This window comes from Scyliorhinus torazame, chromosome 5 (assembly GCF_047496885.1).
Source record: "Scyliorhinus torazame isolate Kashiwa2021f chromosome 5, sScyTor2.1, whole genome shotgun sequence".
Lineage (NCBI taxonomy): Eukaryota > Metazoa > Chordata > Chondrichthyes > Carcharhiniformes > Scyliorhinidae > Scyliorhinus > Scyliorhinus torazame.
In genome coordinates, this window is record NC_092711.1 from 208,011,449 (window position 1) to 208,035,853 (window position 24,405).

General features: G+C 51.8%; 1 protein-coding gene across 2 annotated transcripts in view; it reads left to right on the forward strand.

Annotated features, from left to right (window-relative positions):
• The window catches only part of LOC140420913 (sodium- and chloride-dependent neutral and basic amino acid transporter B(0+)-like), a 68,840-nt gene that overhangs the window by 11,909 nt on the left and 32,526 nt on the right, over positions 1 to 24,405 (forward strand). For both annotated transcript variants that reach the window (XM_072505059.1, XM_072505060.1), the window contains exon 5: positions 9,270 to 9,408. In XM_072505059.1, coding sequence (XP_072361160.1) covers positions 9,270 to 9,408 — 139 coding nt within the window. The remainder of the gene's footprint in view (positions 1 to 9,269; positions 9,409 to 24,405) is intronic.

A 24,405-nucleotide genomic window follows, 5' to 3' on the forward strand; every position in this document is an offset into this window, starting at 1 on the left:
AATGGTCATCATAAGACCTTTAATCCTAGATTTGTATTGAATTCAAACTTCAATATCTGTCCTGGTGGGATTCAAACCCTGGTCTTCACAGCATTACCCTGGGTCTTTGGATTACTAGTCTAGTGACAATAACACTACACCAATGCCTCCATTTTTGGAGAGAAGCGCAAGGAAAGACAATGTAAAACTACTTGATACAATTTTGAAGGGAAGTCTTGTGGCCCAGTGTAATGATCTATGGCTGTGAATCAGAAGCTCTGGGTTTAAGGCACAATCCATGACTTGATTGCCAAGGAAAGTGTTGTGATATTCAGATAAACATCATGGTGCAAACACACATACACACTGATGGACAGATCAACGGACCAATCAACACACACGCAACATCACAGCCAATCACAAGCAAGGGCACACGCACTATAAAACAGGGAACACCACAGTTCCCGTTCATTCCAGCAGGAGACAGCTCAGGGCACAGAGCTCACAGCAAGCCACTCAGACATTCACCATGTGCTGAGTGCCTCTCCAAGATAGTGTTAGGAATGGGTCCACAGGTTAAAGGGTAATGAACGAACCACAGTAACAAGTTTATAGATGTTGTTATTGATAGTAATAAAACAGAGTTGTACAATCTGCAACCGTGTTGGTTTGTCTGTGTAGCAGAGCACCAAACACGACAGAAAGTCTATTCTTAGTGTGGTCAAACAGGTTGAGTATGAACTTGCAAATTCTTTTGACATATTCTAACGGCAGGCGATAAGAGTGGGAGAGATCCCTGGTCATCCATGAAAGGATGGAGCCTTTACCATCACTATCCAAAGCCCCACAATACAGTGTGCATGTTACCGTAGCAACATGAACTCCCTGAGTGAACTGAAACACACCATCACCACAATTTTGAAGGGAGTTCTAGGATTCACCTACACAAGGTGGCAGCAAAATTTGATATAGCTATTTCAAAAAAATAAATGGGATCTTGTGCTTTATAAATAGAGGGTCAGGCTGGATTTTTTAGTGAGGGTGTCCCCTAACCCTGCATTAAAAATCAGAGGCAAGCACACCTCCACAGGACTGGGAAGCCACAATCATATTTAAGTTGGTCATATTGTTAATTGGCTCACATCAAGGCCTCCGTCCCCATCTGGAAGATGACCCCAGAGCCACTGGGAGTCGTGGTTATTGTTGGATCATAGGACTTAGAAAAATACAGCACAGAACAGGCCCTTCAGCCCACGATGTTGTGCCGAACCTTTGTCCTAGATTAATCATAGATTATCATTGAATTTACAGTGCAGAAGGAGGCCATTCGGCCCATTGAGTCTGCACCGGCTCTCGGAAAGAGCACCCCACTCAAAGTCAACACCTCTCCCCAACACTAAGGGCAATTTTGGACACTAAGGGCAATTTATCATGGCCAATCCACCCAACCTGCACATCTTTGGACTGTGGGAGGAAAACGGAGCACCCGGAGGAAACCCACGCAGACACGGGGAGGATGCGCAGACTCCGCACAGACAGTAACCCAAGCCGGAATCGAACCTAGGACCCTGGAGCTGTGAAGCAATTGTGCTATCCACAATGCTACCGTGCTGCCCTTAAGAACAAATAAATCTACACTATATCATTTTACCGTAATCCATGTACCTATCCAATAGCTGCTTGAAGGTCCCTAATGTTTCCGACTCAACTACTTCCACAGGCAGTGCATTCCATGCCCCCACTACTCTCTGGGTAAAGAACCTACCTCTGACATCCCCCCTATATCTTCCACCATTCACCTTAAATTTATGTCCCCTTGAAATGGTTTGTTCCACCCGGGGAAAAAGTCTCTGACTGTCTACTCTATCTATTCCCCTGATCATCTTATAAACCTCTATCAAGTCGCCCCTCATCCTTCTCCTTTCTAATGAGAAAAGGCCTAGCACCCTCAACCTGTCCTCGTAAGACCTACTCTCCATTCCAGGCAACATCCTGGTAAATCTCCTTTGCACCTTTTCCAAAGCTTCCACATCCTTCCTAAAATGAGGCAACCAGAACTGTATACAGTACTCCAAATGTGGCCTTACAAAAGTTTTGTACAGCTGCATCATCACCTCACGGCTCTTAAATTCAATCCCTCTGCTAATGAACGCTAGCACACCGTAGGCCTTCACAGCTCTATCCACTTGGGTGGCAACTTTCAAAGATGTATGAACGTAGACCCCAAGATCTCTCTGCTCCTCCACATTGCCAAGAACTCTACTGTTAACCCTGTATTCCGCATTCATATTTGTCCTTCCAAAATGGACAACCTCACACTTTTCAGGGTTAAACTCCATCTGCCACTTTTCAGCCCAGCTCTGCATCCTATCTATGTCTCTTTGCAGCCGACAACAGCCCTCCTTACTATCCACAACTCCACCAATCTTCGTATCGTCTGCAAATTTACTGACCCACCCTTCAACTCCCTCATCCAAGTCATTAATGAAAATCACAAACAGCAGAGGACCCAGAACTGATCCCTGCGGTACGCCACTGGTAACTGGGATCCAGGCTGAATATTTGCCATCCACCACCACTCTCTGACTTATATCGGTTAGCCAGTTCGTTATCCAACTGGCCAAATTTCCCACTATCCCATGCCTCTTTACTTTCTGCAGAAGCCTACCATGGGGAACCTTATCAAATGCCTTACTAAGATCCATGTACACTACATCCACTGTTTTACCTTCATCCACATGCTTGGTCACCTCTTCAAAGTATTCAATAAGACTTGTAAGGCAAGAATTACCCCTCACAAATCCGTGCTGACTATCCCTAATCAAGCAGTGTCTTTCCAGATGCTCAGAAATCCTATCCTTCAGTACCCTTTCCATGACTTTGCCTACCACCGAAGTAAGACTAACTGGCCTGTAATTCCCAGGGTTATCCCGAGTCCCTTTTTGAACAGGGGCACGACATTCGCCACTCTCCAATCCCCTGGTACCACCCCTGTTATATGATCGCTGCAGTTGCCTTCGTGGATCAACAATCAAAGTCTGAAACCAAGGTGAACCAGGGTGGCCTTGTCAGGGCAATCAGACAGGCCCTGGGAAGAGCATGTGGAGTCACCTCGCCATTAATTGGTTGTTTATAGGCATCAATTGGCTAAAGGATATATTATTTTTATTCATTTACGGGATGTGGGCATTGCTGGTTAGGCCAGCAATTATTGACAATCCCCAATTGCCCTTGGGGTAGTGGTGAGTTGCCTTCTTTCAGTCCTTGAGGTGTAGGTGCATCCATTATGCTGTTAGGGAGAGAGTTCCAGATGTTGCCCCAGTGACAGTGAAGGAGCGGCGATATCTTTCCAAGTCTGGGTGGTGAGTGATTTGGAGGGGAACCTCCAAGTGGTGGGGTCCCCAGGCATCTGCTGCTCTTGTCCTACCAGATAATTGAGGTTATAGCTTTGGAAGGTGTTGTCTAAGGAACCTTGGTGAGTTACTGTAGTGCATCCTATAGATGGTACACATGGCTGCCACTGTTCGTCGGTGGTGGAGGGTTTGAATGTTTGCGGAAGGGGGAGGAATCAAGCGAGCTGCTTAGTGTAGAAGATTGTAGTTTAGTCGGGCAGTATGGTCGGCACGGGCTTGGAGGGCCGAAGGGCCTGTTCCTGTGCTGTACATTTCTTTGTTCTTTGTTGTTCTTTGTTCTTTGTCCTGGATGGTGTCGAGCTTCTTCAGAGTTGTTGGAGCTTCACTCACCCAGACAAGTGGAGAGTATTCCATTACACTCCTGACTTGTGCCTTGTAGATGATGGACAGGCTTTGGGGGGGTCAGGAGGTGAGTTACTCGCTGTAGGATTCCTTTTTCAAAAATAAATTTAGAATACCCAATTAATTTTTTCCAATTAAGGGGTAATTTAGCATGGCCAATTCACCTACCCTGCACATCTTTGGGTTGTGGGGGAAAACCCCACGCAAACTCGCTGTAGGATTTCTAGCCTTTGATCTGCCCTGGTCGCCACAGTGTTAATGTGGCTAGTCCAGTTCAGTTTCTGATCAATGCTAACCCCCAGGATGTTGATTGTGGGAGATTCAGTGATGGTAATGCCATTGAATGTCAAGGGGCGGTGGTTATATCCTCTCTTGCAGGAGATAATCATTGCCTGGCACTTGTGTGGCACAAATGTAACTTGCCACTTGTCAGCCCAAGCCTGGACATTGTCCAGGTCTTGCTGAATTTCTTGGAATGCTTCATTATCTGAGGAGTCACGAATGGTGCTGAACATTGTGCAGTCATCCGCAAACATCCCCAACACCTACCATTACCCTGTAAAATTTCAGTGGAGACTGGCCACCAATGGACTCACTAACTAACTGCCCCCCACCCCACCCCACCATGCCACCTAATTTTACATCCCCACACCACCTGCCATCCCCATCCAGAGGGATATAAAATTCTGGTAATCAAGTAGCAAAATTAGGAACTTATTCAAAACTACAAAGCAAGAATTAGAAAATGGAATTAGACTATATTGCTCCCTTTTCAGCTGGTATTGATAGGATGGGCTGAATGGCCTCCTTCTGTGCTGTAAAATTTCTGGATGCGATCTAACTGAAAGAATTCTAAGTGTGGTAATGAGCGGGAATTGTCGGGTGCTTCCCAATATCCGACCCTGCGAGACCCCCACTGGTATCTAATGCGGATTGGGCCAGCAATGGTGACCCACGGGCTTCATGTCAGAAATGACTGTCCCGCCAGCTGATTCACCTGGACTACACCCAGCACCTCCCCTCTAATGAGGGGAAGCAGCACTTAAACCGATCCCGCAGAGCAGCCCCCAGACGGTATGCAGCCATGCCACCACACAGACCAGCTCTTGGGTGTTTTATTGTTGGCTGCTGCCTCTGTGATATTGATGCCTCCAGTTTTTAGGCAAAGTGTCCAGGCCTCATGGTCTGATTGGGATGCCAGGCAGTAACACTCACCTGCGACCTGGCACGTCGACTCACGGGAATCCACTTGGGATCTGTGAAGTGCTCACATTACTAACATTACCAATTCTGTATTAGCGACAGCCTTCAGCTGTCTGGCCAGAGGCCGCTATGGTCATGGGACTAGTGACCTGCACCATATTACCATGGACGGGGATCTGTCCTGTGCAGGTGGCAGCTGAACGTGCCTCTGTTATGGGTATACACGATCCGGGATGTGGCATGCCGGACCTGCGGGTGCGGAGCCCTCGCTCCCCGGTGCCCCCAATTGCCCAATTTCCAAGATGACTACTCACCTCCTCCGATCCCCACAGCAGCCATTGCACTCGCTTCATGTTTTTAGTAAGAAGTCTTACAACACCAGTCATTCACCTGAGGAAGGAGCAGTGCTCCGAAAGCTAGTGTTTGAAACAAACCTGTTGGACTTTAACCTGGTGTTGTAAGACTTCTTACTGTGCTCACCCCAGTCCAACGCCGGCATCTCTACTTCATGTTTTTAAATAGATGTGCTAAAGGGCGCCTGTGTGACCATTCGTTGGGGAGCTGGTTAGACCGCAGGATGCCATTGGATAAGGCTTCCTTCCCGTTAATGGGATGGATATTGGTTGTAATTGATGAGTATTGGTCTCTTGCCGCATCGCGGCAGGTTCTGGATGTCGGGAAACAGTTCGATCGGAAACCGATCGGCGCCCAGTGCGGTTCCCGATTTTGGCCTCTCCCGGCTCGCTCGGATTCGTGCCTGGTGCGATGCGGCCATTAGATCGCACCCTCAGTTTCTACCTAGCCAATCCAGAGCCAACTTACAGTTCTATAATGTTAGTTTTTTTAAAAAGAAAAATGTTCACATATGAGAAAGTAAATATTATGTAATAAAGCTAATGGGAGGGGGATTGGGTAATAAGTGTGAATTAGGGCTGGCCACATAAATAATTTCTTCAATTACAACAGTGTGAACATTTAATGACTCATAAATTGTTTGCTACACCGGCCCACAAAAATGCAATGGTCTGGTGCCCCCATACAGTAAAGTTCTTAGTCATTTTCTCACATAGCAACGTTGTCACTCAGCACATCCATCTCCTGGCTGTGTGGTTCAGTTTTAGCTCATTAGACTGCAATTCCACATTTCTCGTACAGCGTGAGAGAGTGTGGGTGGTACAAAATGCTACACACCTAATAGATCATCCAGCACAGATTGCTTAACAGTTGATCTCAAACACACTCAGCTGTGAGATATATGCGGCATTAAGTATTGGAAGCTGAAATAGCAGCTCTCTGCATTCCAGCAATTTAGCTGAAAATGTTCTTGCATGATAATTTACATTCTATTGTCCTGGTGGGCACATAGAATTTACGGTGCAGAAGGAGGCTATTCGGCCCATTGGGTTTGTACCGACCCTTGGATCACCACCCTACGTCTCCGTCACCCGAGGCCGGAATTGAACCTGGGACCCTGGAGCTGTGAGGCAGCAGTGCTAACCACTGTGCCACCATACCGCCCAAGTCCTGTCTCTATCTTGTACCCATGATTACTTAATCATATCCAGTTTGATGCATGTTACAACGATGGGAGCGTGTTTGTTCGACCTCTGTTAGTCAGTCCACAACAGAGCCAAACACGTGGTGAGGAAAGCCCGAGAGGTGGAGAACTTTGGGAACCATGGCAGGGATTCTCCGAAATCCCGGCCAAGTATTGACGCCAGCGTAAACACCAGAGTGGTGTATGCCGGCATCAATGGGCCTCCTGGTAGGCTCCCTCCAGATCGAGGGCTGTACCCCGTGGAGGGCCCCCGGAGTCAGATCCTCCCACCCCCCTCCCCACCAGGATGGCCACCGCGGCCGCGGGTCCGAGCTCCCACCGGATGGCACCAGGTTGGAAGCACGCCGGCGGGACTCGGTGGAACTTGGCGGGAGTTCGACCGGTCACCTGCGGAGAATCGCCGCAGAGGCCTCTTTCAGCGGCTCCCGACTGGCGCCACTGCGAAGGAGCGGCGTAGCGGGAATTTCCCGCGTCCCTGGCGATTCTCCGACCCGGCGCGGGCTCGGAGAATCCCGCCCCATAGGTCTAAAGTTAACATTTACTCAAATCTGTTGTTTTCTGAAAGCAATCAACATTTGTAACAAAGCTAAGGGGAGTGTAACAAAGCAAATTTTGCATTTTACACTCAGCCAACATTCATGTTGTAATAAACAAGCTGAGGAGTTTCTCTTCTTGAGGCTCTGGAAGGGGAAAAACAGTCATACCAATATTCTTATTTCCCTGTTTTACTGTTTTTCCTGCTGAGTGAAAGCAGTTGTTAACTTATGTTGCAGATAAATTCACTGATTTACAGCCCGGCATTGGAAAACAACAACAATCACGTGCATTTATATTGTGCCTTTGATATAATTAAATGTCTTAATGTTTTTCAGAGGAGCATTAAAAAACCATAAGACCATAAGACATAGGAGCAGAAGTAGACCACTTGGTCCATCGAGTCTGCTTCACCATTCAATGAAGTCATGGCTGATCTGATATAATCTTCAACTCCACTTTCCCATGTATTTAGGGGGATCTTATAGAAACATATAAGATTATGAAGGGAATAGACAGGATAGATGCGGGCAGGTTGTTTCCACTGGCGGGTGAAAGCAGAACTAGGGGGCATAGCCTCAAAATAAGGGGAAGTAGATTTAGGACTGAGTTTAGGAGAAACTTCTTCACCCAAAGGGTTGTGAATCTATGGAATTCCTTGCCCAGTGAAGCAGTCGAGGCTCCTTCATTAAATGTTTTTAAGATAAAGATAGATAGTTTTTCGAAGAATAAAGGGATTAAGGGTTATGGTGTTCGGGCCGGAAAGTGGAGCTGAGTCCACAAAAGATCAGCCATGATCTCATTGAATGGTGGAGCAGGCTCGAGGGGCCAGATGGCCTACTCCTGCTCCTAGTTCTTATGTTCTTATCCCCATAACTATTGATTCCCTTACTTATTAAAAATCTGTCCATCTCAATCTTGAACAAATGAAATATGACACTGAGACAAATAAGGAGATATTACGTCAAATGACCCAAAAGCCAAGTCAACGAGGCAGAATTTAAGGAACATCTTCAGTGCGGAAAGCATGGTAGAGAGGTGGAGATGTGGAGGGAGGTAATTCCACAGCTTGTCGTCAAAGCAACTGGAGGCAAAGCCACGAATAGTGCAGCAATTAGCAGAGGGTTCTGGGGCTGGAGGAGATTAGAAAGGTTAGAAAGGAAGGATGATGCTCTGGCAGGATTTGAAAGCGAGGATGAGAATTTTAAAATTAGGGTATTGCTTGACCAGGAACTGATGTAAGTCAGCAAGCAGAGGGGTGATAGGGGCTATAAAGGATTGAGTGGTACAAAGCGAGTTAAGACATAGGCAGCAGAGTTTTGAATAACCATATATTTAGAGAGGGTAGAATGTGAGAGTGCATTGGAATTGTCAGGTCTAGAGATAACAAAGGAATGAATTGATTCAGCAGCAAAAGAGCTGAGGCAGCGCCGAAGTAGTGCAATGTTATGCGGTGGAAATATTGGTCTTAGTAATGCCACAAGTGCATCTCTGAGTCAAATATGACACCATGGTTGCAGATAGACAGACTCAATAATAGACTGTTGACTGGGAGAGTGATGAAGTCAGTGGCTAGGGAACAGAGTTTGAAGTGGGGATTGAAAACAATGGGTTCAGTCTCCTCAATATATAATTGGAGATTTCTGCTCGTCCAGTACTGGATGCCTGGTAAACAGTCTGATATTGAGGAATTGAGAGTGGCGATGGTGAGGTAGAGCTGGATGTCATCAGCGTACATGAGAAATAGCATGCCAATAAGAAATAGGAGGGGGCCCAATGATAGAGGGACACCAGATGTCATGGGCAGGAGCAAGCAGCGAAAACCTTTAAAGTGTTTCTGCGGAACTGACTCGATAGATACGAATGGAAACATGTGAGAGCAGTTCCATCCAGCTGGATGACAGTGGAGAGGCATTGGAGGAGGACGGTGGGTGGTCAAACCGTTAAAGGTTACACATGGGATAAGGAGGGAAAGTTCATCTTTGTCACAGTCACATAGGAGCTTTTTCAGTCCTGGGACTGGACGGGGCTGCAGGGTGGGGAGGGATCTAATTGGAGGGATTCAAAGTTCGATCTCCAGGAACAATAGGCATAGATTTTGGAGCAAACATATTCAAGGACTTTGGCGATAGGAAACGGGAGGTTGAGGATGGGCTACTGCTTTGCAAGTCAACCTCTGAGGGGCATGTTGAGAACACCACCAATGAAATGTAATTCTAAAGCACATTCCCATTTTCTAGATCCACTCTGCAATCTCACTCTGGATGATGGATATTTTGAAATCGTTAATACAACATGGCTGCATGTAAACAATGAAACTTGTCCACATGGATCAGAAATCTACGTTCATCACCAGGGTCCAAGTGAGCAATACTGGGAGTAAGTAAATGACCACAGATAGCTGCACCCATAACCTGCACAGCTGGACCAGTAGCTTCCACTTGGGAAGGTTCATTGGGGGAATGTCCTGTTTAATGAGTGAAGAGCTGCTTGATTTAGATAGAGGTACTACTTACATCGTACACCTGTTACAAAATAACATTACAACAGCGGCCCTTTCATTAGTTAACATGTTTACTTTAACATGTTTACTTTAAATATATTACGAAGATTTTTTACTTCCGTGTGTCATATTCTTTTCTAGGTTTTAGGTACGCAAGTTAGATTTTCCATTAGAAACTGATGATGGATCTCATGACATAAACTTGTGACCTGTAAATACAGGATATGGTCACCAGGTGGTTCTATAATATGCTTTTATAGTAAATCATTAAAATTTCATTCAGAAACATTTTCAATCAGAATTTTTTTATTTATAACTTAAAGTAGTCCTTTCTTTTGTGCAGAGATAGCTATGATTTCTGTGACATTGAGTGAAGAGCACATGGGCAGCATGGTGGCACAGTGGTTAGCACTGCTGCCTCACAGTGCCAGGGACCCGGGTTCAATTCTGGCTTTGGGCGACTGTCTGTGTAGAGTTTGCACTTTTTCCCCGTGTCAGTGCGTGTTTTCTCCGGGTGCTCCGGTTTCCTCCCACAGTCCAAAGATGTGCAGGTTAGGTTGATTGGCAATGCTAAATTGGCCCTTAGTGTCCAAAAGGGTATGTGGGGTTACGGAGATAGGGCGAGGTGTGGGCCTGAGTGGGGTGCTCCTTCAGTGGATCGGTGAAGACTCGATGGGCCAAATGGCCTCCTCTGCACTGTATGGATTCTATGGCAAATGTTGACACATAGCAGAGAAGTCCTGTTGTCACTTCAGAAAGCCAGACATGGATTTTACGGCGGTCCCGCCATTGACACGGGTATGAAGGGTGCCCTCGGCCATTGACACGGGTATGAAGGGTGCCGTCGGGGCTATATTTTATCAGTGGCAGCCAATTAAGTGCCCAAGAGGTTGAAGGGCAGCACGGTAGCATAGTGCTTAGCACAGTTGCTTTGCAGCTCCAGGGTCCCAGGTTCGATTCCCCGCTGGGTCACTGTCTGTGCGGAGTCTGCACGTTCTCCCCGTGTGTGCGTGGGTTTCCTCAGGGTGCTCTGGTTTCCTCCCACAGTCCAAAGACGTGCAGGTTAGGTGGATTGGCCATGATAAATTGCCCTTAGTGTCCAAAAAGGTTTAGGAGCGTTTAGGGAGGAAGTGAGGGATTAAGTGGGTTGGTGCAGACTCAATGTGCCGAATGGCCTACTTCTGCACTGTCTGTTGTATGTTCATGTTCTATGTTCAATCAATCAGCAGCTCAGCAGCCTTAGCAGTGGCTGTAGTGGCACTGCTCAGGCTGCACCTGAAAAAAGAGGGCACTGTAATGGATGTATGCCCTCACTAGATAGTTGGAGTCAGGAGGAGGACCCCCTCCCTGCTGCAAGTGGTTGTCGCAGGAGGCCTGTAATTGGTCACATAAGTAGTTCAGTTGAGCTTAGGATAGGTGGACTCTCTGCCATTTTTCCCATTGCTGGCAGAATGGCAGGGCAGCAGAAAGGTATTAACCCAACACGCCCACTCCACCCCCTCCCTCCACAACCGGTGCCTTCCCACACCGCTTTGCCAGCCTTTCTAAGTCCGAGTCCCCCCCCGAAAGGCTCCCGAAAATTGAGCCTGACGTGTCGATCATCCCAAGAAAAATGTTCCTGTTTAATTAACATAGGGCAACAGAAGCAAAATGTTTGTCAAAAACCAAATAAAGAGGCCTGATGTGGTAGGAGAGCAAATGGGCAAGATCTTGGGCGACATTCTCTGACCCCCCGCCGGGTCGGAGAATCGCCGGAGGCTGGCGTGAATCCCGCCCCCGCCGGTTGCCGAAGTCTCCGGCACCGGGGGCAAAATTCTCTCTTAAATGGAGGGGTTAGAAGTGAACAGAGTATAAAACAGAAGGAAGAATTCAGAAAATTGACAGCGATAGAGAGACACAAGGGGCGAAATTCTCCGGAAACGGCGCGATGTCCGCCGACTGGCGCCCAAAACGGCGCCAATCAGACGGCCCAAAGTTGCGGAATGCTCCGCATCTTTGGGGGCCGAGCCCCAACATTGAGGGGCTAGGCCGGCGACGGAGGAATTTCCGCCTCGCCAGCTGGCGGAAACGGCCTTTGTTGCCCCGCCAGTTGGCGCTGAAATTACATCCCCGGGCGGCGCATGCGCGGGAGCGTCAGCGGCCGCTGACAGTTTCCCTCGCATGTGCAGTGGAGGTAGTCTCTTCCGCCTCCGCCATGGTGGAGACCGTGGCGGAGGCGGAAGGGAAAGAGTGCCCCCACGGCACAGGCCCGCCCGCGGGTCGGTGGGCCCTGATCACGGGCCAGGCCACCGTGGGGGCACCCCCCCGGGGCCAGATCGCCCGGCGCCCCCCCCAGGACCCCGGAGCCTGCCCACGCCGCCTTGTCCCGCCGATCAAAAGGTGGTTTAATCCACGCCGGCGGGACAGGCAATTTATCGGCGGGACTTCGGCCCATTCGGGCCGGAGAATCGAGCGGGGGGGCCCGCCAACCGGCGCGGCGCGATTCCCGCCCCCGCCGAATATCCGGTGCCGGCGGGGGGTCGGAGAATGGCGCCCAGGATATTCTTTCCCTTCCGCCTCCGCCATGGTCTCCACCATGGCGGAGTTAGAAGAGACTCCCTCCACTGCGCATGTGTGGGAAACTGTCAGCGGCCGCTGAGGCTCCCGCGCATGCGCCGCCCGGAGATGTCATTTGCGCGTCAGCTGGCGGGGCAACAAAGGCCGTTTCCGCCAGCTGGTGGGGCGGAAATTCCTCCGGCGTCGGCCTAGCCCCTCAATGTTGGGGCTCGGCACCCAAAGATGCAGAGCATTCCGCACCTTTGGGGCGGCGCGATGCCCGTCTGGCGCCGTTCTGGGCGCCAGTCGGCGGACATTGCGCCGTTTCCGGAGAATTTCGCCCCTTGTGTCTCTCTATCGCTGTCAATTTTCTGAATTCTTCCTTCTGTTTTATACTCTGTTCACTTCTAACCCCTCCATTTAAGAACAAATCTAAATTTTCGATCTGCATTTCTGGCATCGTTACTGGGAATGTCGGTGTATAAGTTAACTTGTGAAGCCTCAAGACATTCCTTCAAAAGCAGCAACATACGCTGAGTATAAAAATGAAAGGCCACATGGGTTGACATCTTTTTTCACACGGGGTCTGCTCTGTGTGAGTGTGCCTTAAACTCCCATGTACCTTTGTGCTGTTGTTGCCTGTTCGATCCCTTGCACCCAGTTAAAAATACCGATTATGAGGTGAAAAATTGAGGCTCATGACCAATGTCCAATTGCATGCCATGGCTGAAAAGAGTGGACAACTTATATGGTGAGTATATGTAAAATGTGATACTTGGATTAGAAGGGATGGAATCATGTTATGTGCTCGAACGACTAAAATGGTGCAATATCCGATTTTAGGGAGATCTCTCTTTCTCAGGAGGCAGTACCTCTATTTGTTCAGGCTGCAAGGCTGATCTGAAACTGTTGCCCATCATCTAAACAGAATGTGATCCCTCAGATTGTATCATCATTATTCACATAATGTGGATTATTATTCCATTCATAGAAAATAAATATGTTATACCAACCTGCAAATATCACACAAATACAGACATGCTGGCCTTAAACAGTGTGCCCTAACTTCAGCTGAGAGTACTTTCCAATTCAATCTTGGGATGTGGGAGTTGACGGCAAAGCCAAAATTTATTTCCCATCACAAGTTGCCTTAAGAAAGTGGTGGGCCTTCCTCATATCCTCTGTGGTGGAATTCTCCCACATTGCTGATGGTAGGGAGTGATGCACGATCAATGACCACTAAAGCAAGGTTGTAGTCCAACTGAAGGCTTTAATAAGCTAGATGTTTCCCCCAGCAGCTCAGGTACAGAATGAAGGCTGCTGGGGCGACATGGGCTCGTATACCCCACCTAGCAGGGTGGCGCTACCATACATCTTAACCAATAGAATGGTTACAATGGTGCTCCAGCATACCAGGTACCATAATACCTCTACTACCACATTCACCCCTTGTTAACAAAGAGTCCGGCGTGGTGGTGGCCTAATACTACAAACATGGCAACGTGATAGAATTAGTTATGGAGGTACCCTAATACCTCCGTACAGCGTTTTGTAACTATTTACAATTGATGATTTAAATTTACAGTTTACAATTTAAAATGAAGCAATCAGTCGATCGGGGGCCCTGGTCGTCCTCTGTGATCGTCTGAGCTTCGGTGGTGACTCCGGTGGAGGCTCAGTAGTCTGTGACTCCGGGAGCGTGGCTTCGATCTCCATGGCAGTTTCGACACCCCTAGACGGCGCTGGTGGGGAAAACGGTTGACCTGGGAAGGGAGTGCCTGCGGGGTGTGTCGGTGGGTTGGGGGGGGCCTAGACCGATCCCCCTGTAAGGTGCCCTGGTAGAGGGGGGGGTGGGACTGGTGGCTGGGGTGTGTGTGGGGCTCTGGCGGGCGCCAGGTCTCGTAGCGAGACCGTATCTTGTCGGCCGTCGGGGTACGCCACGTAGGTGTACTGGGGGTTAGCGTGGAGAAGATGGAACCTCTCGACCAACGGGTACGACTTGTGTGCCCGCATGTGTTTTCGGAGCAGGATGGGTCCAGGTGCTGCCAGCCAGGTCGGGAGCGAGGTCCAAGAGGAGGACTTCCTGGAGAAGACAAGGAGTCGTTCGTGAGGTATCTGGTTGGTGGTGGTACAAAGCAGTGACCGGAGGGAGTGGAGGGCATCCGGGAGGACTTCCTGCCAGCGGGAGACTGGGAGATTCCTGGACTGTAGGGCCAGTAGGGCGGTCTTCCAGACCGTTCCGTTCTCCCTCTCTACCTGTCCGTTACCCCGGGGGTTGTAACTGGTCGTCCTGCTCGAGGCGATGGCCTTGCTGAGCAGGAATTGACGCAGTTCGTCGCTCATAAAGGAGGTCCCCCTCTCACTATGTATGTAAGCGGGGAACACGAACAGTGCAAAGATGCTATGATGACAGTGGTTGCGGTCACGTCGGGGCAGGGGATGGCAAATGGGAACCGGGAGTACTCGTCAATCACGTTCAGGAAGTACGTGTTGCGGTCGGTGGAGGGGAAGGGATCCTTTGAAGTCCATGCTGAGGCGTTCAAAGGGACAGGAAGCCTTTATCAGATGCGCTTTCTCTGGCCGGTAGAAGGGCGGTTTGCACTCCGCACAGATTTGGCAGTCCCTGGTGGCTGTCCTGACCTCCTCGATGGAGTAGGGCAGGTTGCGGGTCTTGATAAAATGGAAAAAGCGAGTGACCCCCCGGGTGGCAGAGGTCCTCGTGGAGGGCTTGGAGGCGGTCCACTTCTGCGGTGGCACATGTGCCGTGGGACAGGGCGTCAGGAGGCTCGTTTAGCTTCCCGGGACGATACAAGATCTCGTAGTTGTAGGTGGAGAGTTCGATCCTCCACCGCAAGATCTTATCATTTTTTTATCTTGGCCCGCTGTGCATTATCGAACATGAAAGCAACCGACCTTTGGTCAGTGAGAAGAGTGAATCTCCTGCCGGCCACGTAATGCCTCCAATGTCGCACAGCTTCTATTATGGCCTGGGCCTCCTTTTCGACTGAGGAGTGGCGGATTTCGGAAGCATGGAGGGTATGTGAGAAGAAGGCCACGGGTCTGGCCGCTTGGTTGAGGGTGGCCGCCAGAGCTACGTCAGACGCGTCGCTCTCGACCTGGAAGGGGAGGGACTCGTCGATAGCATGCATCGTGGCGTTTGCAATGTCTGCTTTGATGCGGCTGAAGGCCTGGCGGGCCTCTATCGACAGGGGAAAAGCTGTGGATTGAATCAGGAGACGGGCCTTGTCCGCATAGGTGGGGACCCACTGGGCATAGTAAGAGAAAAACCCTACGCAGCGCTTCAGGGCCTTGGAGCAGTGAGGGAGGGGGAACTCCATAAGGGGGCGCATGCGTTCAGGGTCGGGGACTATAACTCCATTTCGCACTACGTAGCCGAGGATGGCTAGGCGGTCGGTGCTAAACACGCATTTATCCTTGTTGTATGTAAGGTTAAGGATTTTTGCAGTCTGGAGGAATTTTCGGAGGTTGGTGTCGTGGTCCTGCTGGTCGTGGCCGCAGATGGTGACATTATCGAGATACGGGAATGTTGCCCGTAAACCGTACCGGTCAACCATTCGGTCCATCTCGCGCTGGAAGACTGAGACCCCGTTGGTGACACCGAAGGGAACCTTTAAGAAGTGGTAGAGCCGCCCATCTGCCTCGCAGGCAGTGTATTTGTGGTCATTAGTGCGGATGGGGAGCTGGTGGTAGGCGGACTTAAGATCCACCGTGGAGAAGACCTTGTAACGCGCGATCCTGTTTACCAGGTCGGATATGTGGGGGAAAGGATACGCGTCCAGCTGCGTAAATCTATTGATGGTCAGCTGTAGTCGATGACCATCCTATGCTTCGCCCCGGTCTTTACCACCACTTCTTGAGCTCTCCAGGGACTGTTGCTGGCTTCAATGACTCCTTCCCTCAGTAGCCTTTGGACCTCTGACGTAATAAAGATCCGGTCCTGGGCACTGTACCGTCTGCTCCTGGTGGCGACGGGTTTGCAATCCGGGGTGAGGTTCGCAAACAGGGAAGGCGTGACTGGAAGTCTAAACCTAGGAGTGTGGCCGCGCAGAGGTGGGGAAGGACGTAGAGACGGACATTTTCGAACTCCCTTCCCTGGGCTGTGAGGTTTGCTACACAAAACTACTTTATCTCCACTGTGTGGGAACCGGAGGCCAGGGAGATTTTTTGATTCACGGGGTGGACGAAGAGAGAACAGCGCCTTACCGTGTCGGGGTGTATGAAGGTTTCCATGCTCCCAGAATCGATTAGGCAAGACGTCTCGTGCCCGTTGATAATTACAGTTGTTGTAGCAGTTGAGAGTGTTCAAGGCCAGGACTGATCCAGAGTCACCGAGGCTAATCGCAGCAGTTGAGTGTTCTCTTCGGGCAGTGTGTGGTCAGCCGAGCTGGGGTCCTGGGGGTTCATCCAAGATGGCGGTTCCCATTGGTCGCACATGGCTGGGGGTGCACAAAACGGTGGCGCCCATCCCTCTAACGTGGCGTCCGCGGGACAAGATGGCGGCGCCCGGGCGACGCACGTGGCCCTGGAGTAGGGAGATGGCGGCGACCGCTGGCCGCACGGGGACTGTGGAGAGGTTTGTGGTGGCGGTCCGCATTCGCCGCCGGACACCGCGGCAACCGCACGGGCCTGACACCCCCCCCACGAAATGGCCCTTTTTACCGCATCCCATGCAGGTGGATGCGGGGGCCGGGCAGCGCTGGCGGGGGTGCTTGGCCTGCCTTCAAAAGTAGCAGCGGGGCCCCCCGGGGTTGCCAGGCTGCCTTGCAGCACAGGCTTGTGGGGGAATGGGGGATGTCTCGGGGTCTGCTGCGGAGGGGTTCCACGCCGTGCGGTCAGGAACGTAAGCGCGGGTGTTTCTTGAGGCCACATCCAGGAAGCCTGCAGGGGCCCATGCCTCCTTGAGACCTAGAGTGTCTTTTACTAGCAGTCACTGGTGGATTTGTGAGGATAGCATACCTGCCACGAAAGTGTCCCGGACCAAGAGTTCAGTGTGTTCGCTCGCCGAAACTTGCGGGCAGCTGCAGTTTCTCCCAACACCAGGAGTGCATGGTAGAATTCTTCCAGCGATTCCCCAGGGGTTTGTCACCTCGTTGCTAGAAGGTGCCGGGCATAGACCTGGTTTACCGGGCGAATATAATCTCCTTTTAACAGCTCTATTGCTGCATTGAAGTCTTCCGCTTCCTCGGTGAGGGTGTAAATCTCCGGGCTCACCCTTGAATGCAGGACCTGCATTTTCTGTTCTCCCGTGGGTGTATTTTCGGCCGTCCCAAGATACCCTTTAAAGCACGCCAGCCAGTGCTTGAAGATTGCCGCTGAGTTCGCCGTGTGGGGGCTGAGTTTCAGACACTCAGGCTTGTTTCGGCGCTCCATCCTTTTTTAAGAAAAACTAGCTTATTAAATTGATGCACGATCAATGGCCACTAAAGCGAGGTTGTAGTCCAACTGAAGGCTTTAATAAGCTAGATGTTTTCCCCAGCAGCTCAGGTACAGAATGAAGGCTGCTGGGGCGGCACGGGTTCTTATACCCCGCCTAGCAGGGCGGAGCTACCATACATCTTAACCAATAGAAAGCATACAGTTTCCACCAATGGTGCTCCAGCATACCAGGTACCGTAATACCTCTACCACCACAGGGAGTTAGTAAGATTTTGATCCAGAGGCAATGAAGGAATGGTGATTTATGTCAAAGTTAGGGTGGTGTCTAACTGGGTGAGAGGGATCACAGTTTTGGAAGGTTCTGCGAAAGAAGCTTTAATAGGTTGCTTCAATGCATCCTGTACATAGTAGACACAGCAGCCTCATTGTCCCACAGGGGAAGGGAGTGATTGTTTAATGTGGTGGATTGGGAACAAATCAAGTGGACTGATTTATCCTGGATTGCATCAAGCATCTTAAGTGTTGTTACTGCTGCACATATTCAGACAAGTAGAGAACACCCCGTCACATAATTGAAACCTGTGCTTTCTCGGTAATGGAGAATCTTTGGAGGTGAGTTACATGTCACAGAACAGTCAGCCCAGACTAACTCTTGGAGCCATGGCTATTTTGGACGGCTAAGTTTAGTTACTGGTCAATGTTGATCCCCAAGGTGTTGATGATAGGATATTTAATAATGGTCATATCATTGAATGTCAAGGAAGGTTCTTGTTTGAGATGATCACTGACTTGCACTTGTGTGGTATGAATGCTAAATGCCATTTATCAGCCCAACCCTGGAAGTAGTCCAAGGTCTTGTTACTTGTAGTCATGAAATGTTTCAATTGTCTGAGGAGTCGCGAATGGAGCTGAGGAATAATAACAGCTCATATTTGGATTGCCCCTTTTGCACAGCACAACTTCCCAGCTGCTTCACAGGGGGGGTTTCCAAGAGAATGATACACCGAGCCCAGATGAAGAGTCCAGGGGGATGGATGAATGGAATTGGTTGTGAGTCAGACACAGGCAACAGAGTTTGCAATCATCAGCCAACAGCTCCACATCTGACTTCATGATGGAAAGAAAGTTATTGATCAATCAGTTGAGGATGTTTGGGCCTAGGATACTACCCTGAGGAATTCCTGCAGTGATGTGTGGGGCTGCAATGATTGGCTGCCAATAAGCAAATCGTTTGGCCCAGCCATTCTGGTGTTTATGTTCCTCTCATCTTTCCTCGTGTAAATTTACCCTCTATTCCGCTCCACCTCATATGCTTGTACAGCTTCCCCTTAAATGCATTTATGCTGCTTGTTTCAACCACTCTCAGTGGTATGATAAAGGCTGGGATTTTCTGGCCCTTCACGCTGGCAAGATCTTCCAGTCCACCCCTGGCGAACCTCCGCCCCTTGTTCCCCAGTGGCAGGGGGTGCAAACAATGAGAAACCCCTATTGACAACGGCGGTACCTTGCCGGCCAATGATGGGCCGCCTCCGCTACCGCAAAACACACCATGGAGGACGTGGAAAAAACGCCAAAGGGCTAAAGTTAAATATGTAAATATATAGTCCAGAATTTTCCGTCCGTTCGTTGACGACGGGATTCTCCGGTCCCACGGCAGCACACCTCCGCCCACCGTGCGAACAGAGAATCCACTGCCCGCGACTGCACATTGTCTCCTTTATAATAATCTTTATTGTCACAAGTAGGCTTACAGTAACACTGCAATGAGGTTACTGTGAAAAGCCCCGAGTCGCCACATTCTGGCGCCTGTTTGGGTACACAGAGGGAGAACTCTGAATGCCCAAATTACCTAATAGTACATCTTTTGGGACTTGTGGGAAGAAACCGGAGCACCCGGAGGAAGTCCATGCAGTCACAGGGGGAACGTGCATACTCCACACAGACAGTGACCCAAGCTGGGAACCAAACCTGGGACCCTGACGCTGTAAAGCAAAAGTGCCACTACTGTGCTACCGTGCCACCCATGTTCCAGCTGCCAAGAAACACGGGCGAAATTCTCCCGAAACGGCGCGAAGTCCGCCGACTGGCGCCCAAAACGGCGCCAGACGGGCATCGCGCCGCCCCAAAGGTGCGGACTGCTCCGCATCTTTGGGGGCCGAGCCCCAACATTGAGGGGCTAGACCGACGCCGGAGGGATTTCCGCCCCGCCAGCTGGCGGAAACGGCCTTTCTTGCCCCGCCAGCTGGCACGGAAATGTCATGTCGGGGCGGCGCATGCGCGGGAGCGTCAGCGGCCGCTGGAAGTGGAGGGAGTCTCTTCCGCCTCCGCCATGGTGGAGACAGTGGTGGAGGCGGAAGGGAAAGGGTGCCCCCACGGCACAGGCCCGCCCGCGGATCGGTGGGTCCCGATCGCGGGCCAGGCCACCGTGGGGTCACCCCGCAGGGTCAGATCGCCCCGCGCCCCCCCCAGGACCCCGGAGCCCGCCCACGCCACCTTGTCCCGCCGTTCAAAAGGTGGTTTAATCCACGCCGGCGGGACAGGCAATTTATCGGCGGGACTTCGGCCCATCCGGGCCGGAGAATCCAGCGGGGGGGCCCCGCCAACCGGCGCGGCCAGATTTACGCCCCCGCGTAAATATCCGGTACCGGAGACTTCGGCAACCAGCGGGGGCGGGATTCACGGCAGCCCCCGGCGATTCTCCAACCCGGCGGGGGGTCGGAGAATGACGCCCCACGTGGCTGAGAAGCTGGAGAATCCCACCCATAATCTACACCATCGGTGATGCTGGATCGCATGTTAACAGTCCTTGGAGAAAGATAGTCCTATGTAGAGCCTTATGCAGAGACTACCTTATAAATGCCATGACGTTCAGTGAAAGATATTTGCTACCAGCTTCATCTCCAGCCTTATCTGTAAGTTCTGGACTGCGACTAGCATGGGCGGGATTCTCTCAGGCCACGCGGGTCGGAGAATCGCCGGGGCAGCGCGAGAATACCGCCACGCCGCTCCGGTGTAAGGACGCGATTCTCCACAGACCGGTGAATTGCCCGCCAGCCGTACGGCACGGTCCATATGGTGCTGGTCGGGGGCCGCTCTACTGGGCCCTCCGGGTGATTCTCCGCCCAGGATGGGCCGAACGGCCGTACCAAAAAACCCGAGTCCCACCGACGCCGTTCTAACCTGGTCTTACCCGGCGGGACCTTAGCGTGGAAGGATCCGGGGGCGGCCTGTGGGAGGGGGGGGCGTCCGACCCTGGGGGGGGCCTCCGCTGTGGCCTGGCTTGCGATCGAGGCCCACCAATTGGTGGACTGGCCTCTCGAGCTGGGGGCCTCCTTTGTTCCGCGCCAGCCCCTGTAGCCCTATGCCATGTTGCGTCAGGGCCGGCGCGAAGAAGGGAGACACCGCGCATGTGCGGAAATCACGCCGGTCCTACTGCTCATGCGCGGACCCGTGGCGACTATCTGATGCCAGGATCGACAGCTGGAGCGGCATGGGTCACTCTAGTGCCGTGCTGGCCTCCTGTAGGGGTCAGAATTGCTGATCCTGAGGCCATGTTGACGCCGTCGGGAAACGCGATGGTGTTTACGACGGCGTCAATACTTAGCCTCAGGATCAGAGAATCCCACTGCATATCTATGACCAAATACCAACAATAACAGATGATGTTGGTGGTTAAACATGATGAAAGGAAGAAATGGAGAAAAACCTATCCATGCGGAATCCTTCGACCATTTGGACGGTCCAGATCAAGCAGAAAAGTGGCAGAACTGGTGTTGCAGGTTTACCAGGTGCAGCACAGCATCAAGGATGGCATTGAAGACTAGCAAGGAGCAGGTCAGTACTTTACTGTACACCACAGGCAGTAGTTCAGACAACGTTATGGTCAGACAGCGCATAAACAAAGCCATAACATCGTACAAAGAGGTTATCACAGCCTTTGCTACTTATTTCAGTCTTCAGAAAAATACCATTATAGAATGAGCAAAATTCAATAGATGCACCCAAAGACGGGTGAAATGAGCTACATCGATTAGTGGAAAATTGTGAACACAGACCCCTGAAAGACAAATTCATTCAGGATTGCATTTTTCTGGGAGTCTTAGATTTTTTTGCAGATCTATTGATCCTGTTGAAGGCAGTACAGATAGCGAGGTGGGCAGAAGAGAGAAAGCAAAACATTGTTTTTATTTGAGGCAATAAAGAAATATCCTGGAGAAAAACATCGGGGCGAAATTCTCCGTAATCGGCGCGATGTCCGCCGACCGGTGCCAAAAATGGCGCAAATCAGTCCGGCATCGCGCCGCCCCAAAGGTGTGGAATCCTCCGCATCTTGATCGGCCGAGCCCTAACCTTGAGGGGCTAGGCCCGCGCCGGACTGATTTCCGCCCCGCCAGCTGGCGGGAAAGGCCTTTGGTGCCCCGCCAGCTGGCGCGGAAATGACATTGCCGGGCGGCGCATGCGCGGGAGCATCAGCGGCCGCTCACGGCATCCCCGCGCATGCGCAGTGGAGGGAGTCTCTTCCGCCTCCACCATGGTGGAGACCGTGGCGAAGGCGGAAGGAAAAGAGTGCCCCCACGGCACAGGCCCGCCCGCGGATCGGTGGGCCCCGATCGTGGGCCAGGCCACCGTAGGGGCACCCCCCGTGGCCATATCACCCCGCGCCCCCTCCCAGGACCCCGGAGCCCGCCCACGCCGCCTTGTCCCACCGGTAAGAGAGGTGGTTTAATCCACGCCGGTGGGACAGGCATTCTAGCAGCGGGACTTCGGCCCATCCGGGCCGGAGAATCGCTGGGGGGGGGGCCGCCAACCGGTGCGGCGCGATTCCCGCCCCCGCCGAACATCCGGTGCCGGAGAATTCGGCAACTGGCGGGGGCGGGATTCACGCCAGCCCCCGGCGATTCTCCAACCCGGCGGGAGGTCGGAGAATCTCGCCTCTGATTCAGTTTAGTTTATAGCACGGAAATGTTCCACCGTACTCAACTCCAGACAGAGAAAGGGAGAAGAGAATCCGATTGCCACCATTACCAGTGTTCTTGTTCTGGCGGGAAAAAGTTTCATCAGCACAAATATGTCCTGCCAAGAAGAGAGGCCATTTTAAATCAGTTTGCTGGCATGGGACCGGAATTTCCCGTCGGCGTGAACAGCCGGTAAATCCTGCTCCTGATATTTTTGAGAATGGGATATTGAGAAGCAGTTGAAGTGCACTTATATCAATGAAACAAAGACTATCAATTAAATGTACCAACTACCGAATGATTCGGATGATTATCTGATGATTCGGTTGATAACTTGAGCAGGGAACCAAAAGTCTGAAGATACACATACTACTCTGCAGAGTTCAAGAAAGAACATGGAGAACCTGAATCATATGCAGCCTCCGAGAGAGATGCAAACAAGATTGGGGAGATTGTTGAAACCATTACCAAGCTTGTCGCTTTGAATCAGAGGTGAAAGTAGAGATTTAGGATGTGAATCTCCGGCCGTGTTGGGCTCTCGTTTGAGTGCAACACGGCCGGAGAATCTCGGGAGAGCCATCCTGCGAGTCTCCCAACATCCTCCATGCCTCCCGGGATTCTCGGACGCCTAGCAAGACATCGGATTCGGAAACCCGCCGCAAATGGGCGTGACTGAATGACACTCGCGGAAGTAGGTTGTGAACCTACTTACCACCTACCTGTGCAGGATCCAGCAACCTCCTTCGATTCGCTGGCTTCTCCAGCCGGGCGCCAATCAGTACTAGTCCACACAAACGTAGACCAGGTGGTACGGCACCCGGGCCCTCCCTGGAACATGGGCACCTTGGCACTGCCCAGCTGGCATCTTGGCACTGACACCCTGGCACTTCCAAGGTGCCCGGATGGCATTGACTAGTCAGCAGGAGCATTGTCTGGGTGCCAGGGTGGCAGTGCAAGGGTGCCCAAGTTCCAGGGTGGCATTGCCAAAGGCCAGGAGACAAGGGGGTCCATGCCCATGCAATGAGGGTGGGGGGGTTTGAAGGGTGGGGGAGTAAAGGACAGGTCAGTAGGCGCCTCCGGGAAGTTGGAGTGGTGATTGGTGGGGGCCCTGGAAGGGAGAGGGTGCTATAAGGGGACTTGGGGGGCATAAAGAGGGGGGACCCCAGGAACCCCACAGCCGGGTGTCTTCACTTGGGAGGTGCGGGGTTGTGTCCATGTGTGTGGGGAGTGACATTGCCCATGAGTGGAGGGTAAAAGCTCACTCAGAGATCGGAGCACCCTTTCAAAATAGCGGCCCGGTCTGTGAGTTCAGCTTCCCAGTGCTAAATAAATTCTGGGCTGGATTCTCCCAAAATGGGGCTATGTCCCCACGCCGGCATAAAACGCAGGTGTAGCACTCCCAAGTTTCCAGAAACAAATAGCAGGCGATTCACTTGCCTCCAGGGGGCTAGCAGGGACCCGGAGTGCTTCACACAGCTTCGGCTGCGGATACGGGCCCCGCACCTCCGATTCCGCACATGCGCACCGCGGCGGCCTCCAGCGGCCGTGCCGAGCACCATTCCAGACTCTAACCTACACAAATAAACTAGGCCCTCCCCCCCCCACCCTTCCCCCGATCGGCCGCGCGCCCCTGCATCGAACTGGCCAGATCTGTGCCCCGGCCACCCACAAGGCCCCTCCCGGTGCCCGATCACTCCCCCCCCAACCAGGGCGGCCGCGGACTGAGTCCGCAGCTGCCTCGCGAGAGTTCCGACCGGCTATACCATGTTAGTTCCACGCCGTCGGGAACTCAGCCGGTCGGGAGTGGAGTATCGCTGGGCAGGCCTCTGGCAATGCCCGCCCCCCCCCCCCCCCCCCCCCAGCCATGCGGCATAATTCGCGGACATGAGGATATTCGGGGCCCAGGAGAATCGCCGGAGCGGCGCTGGAACCGATTCCGTCGGGAATGTTGATTCTCCGTTCCCGCGCCAAACGCGATTTCGATGC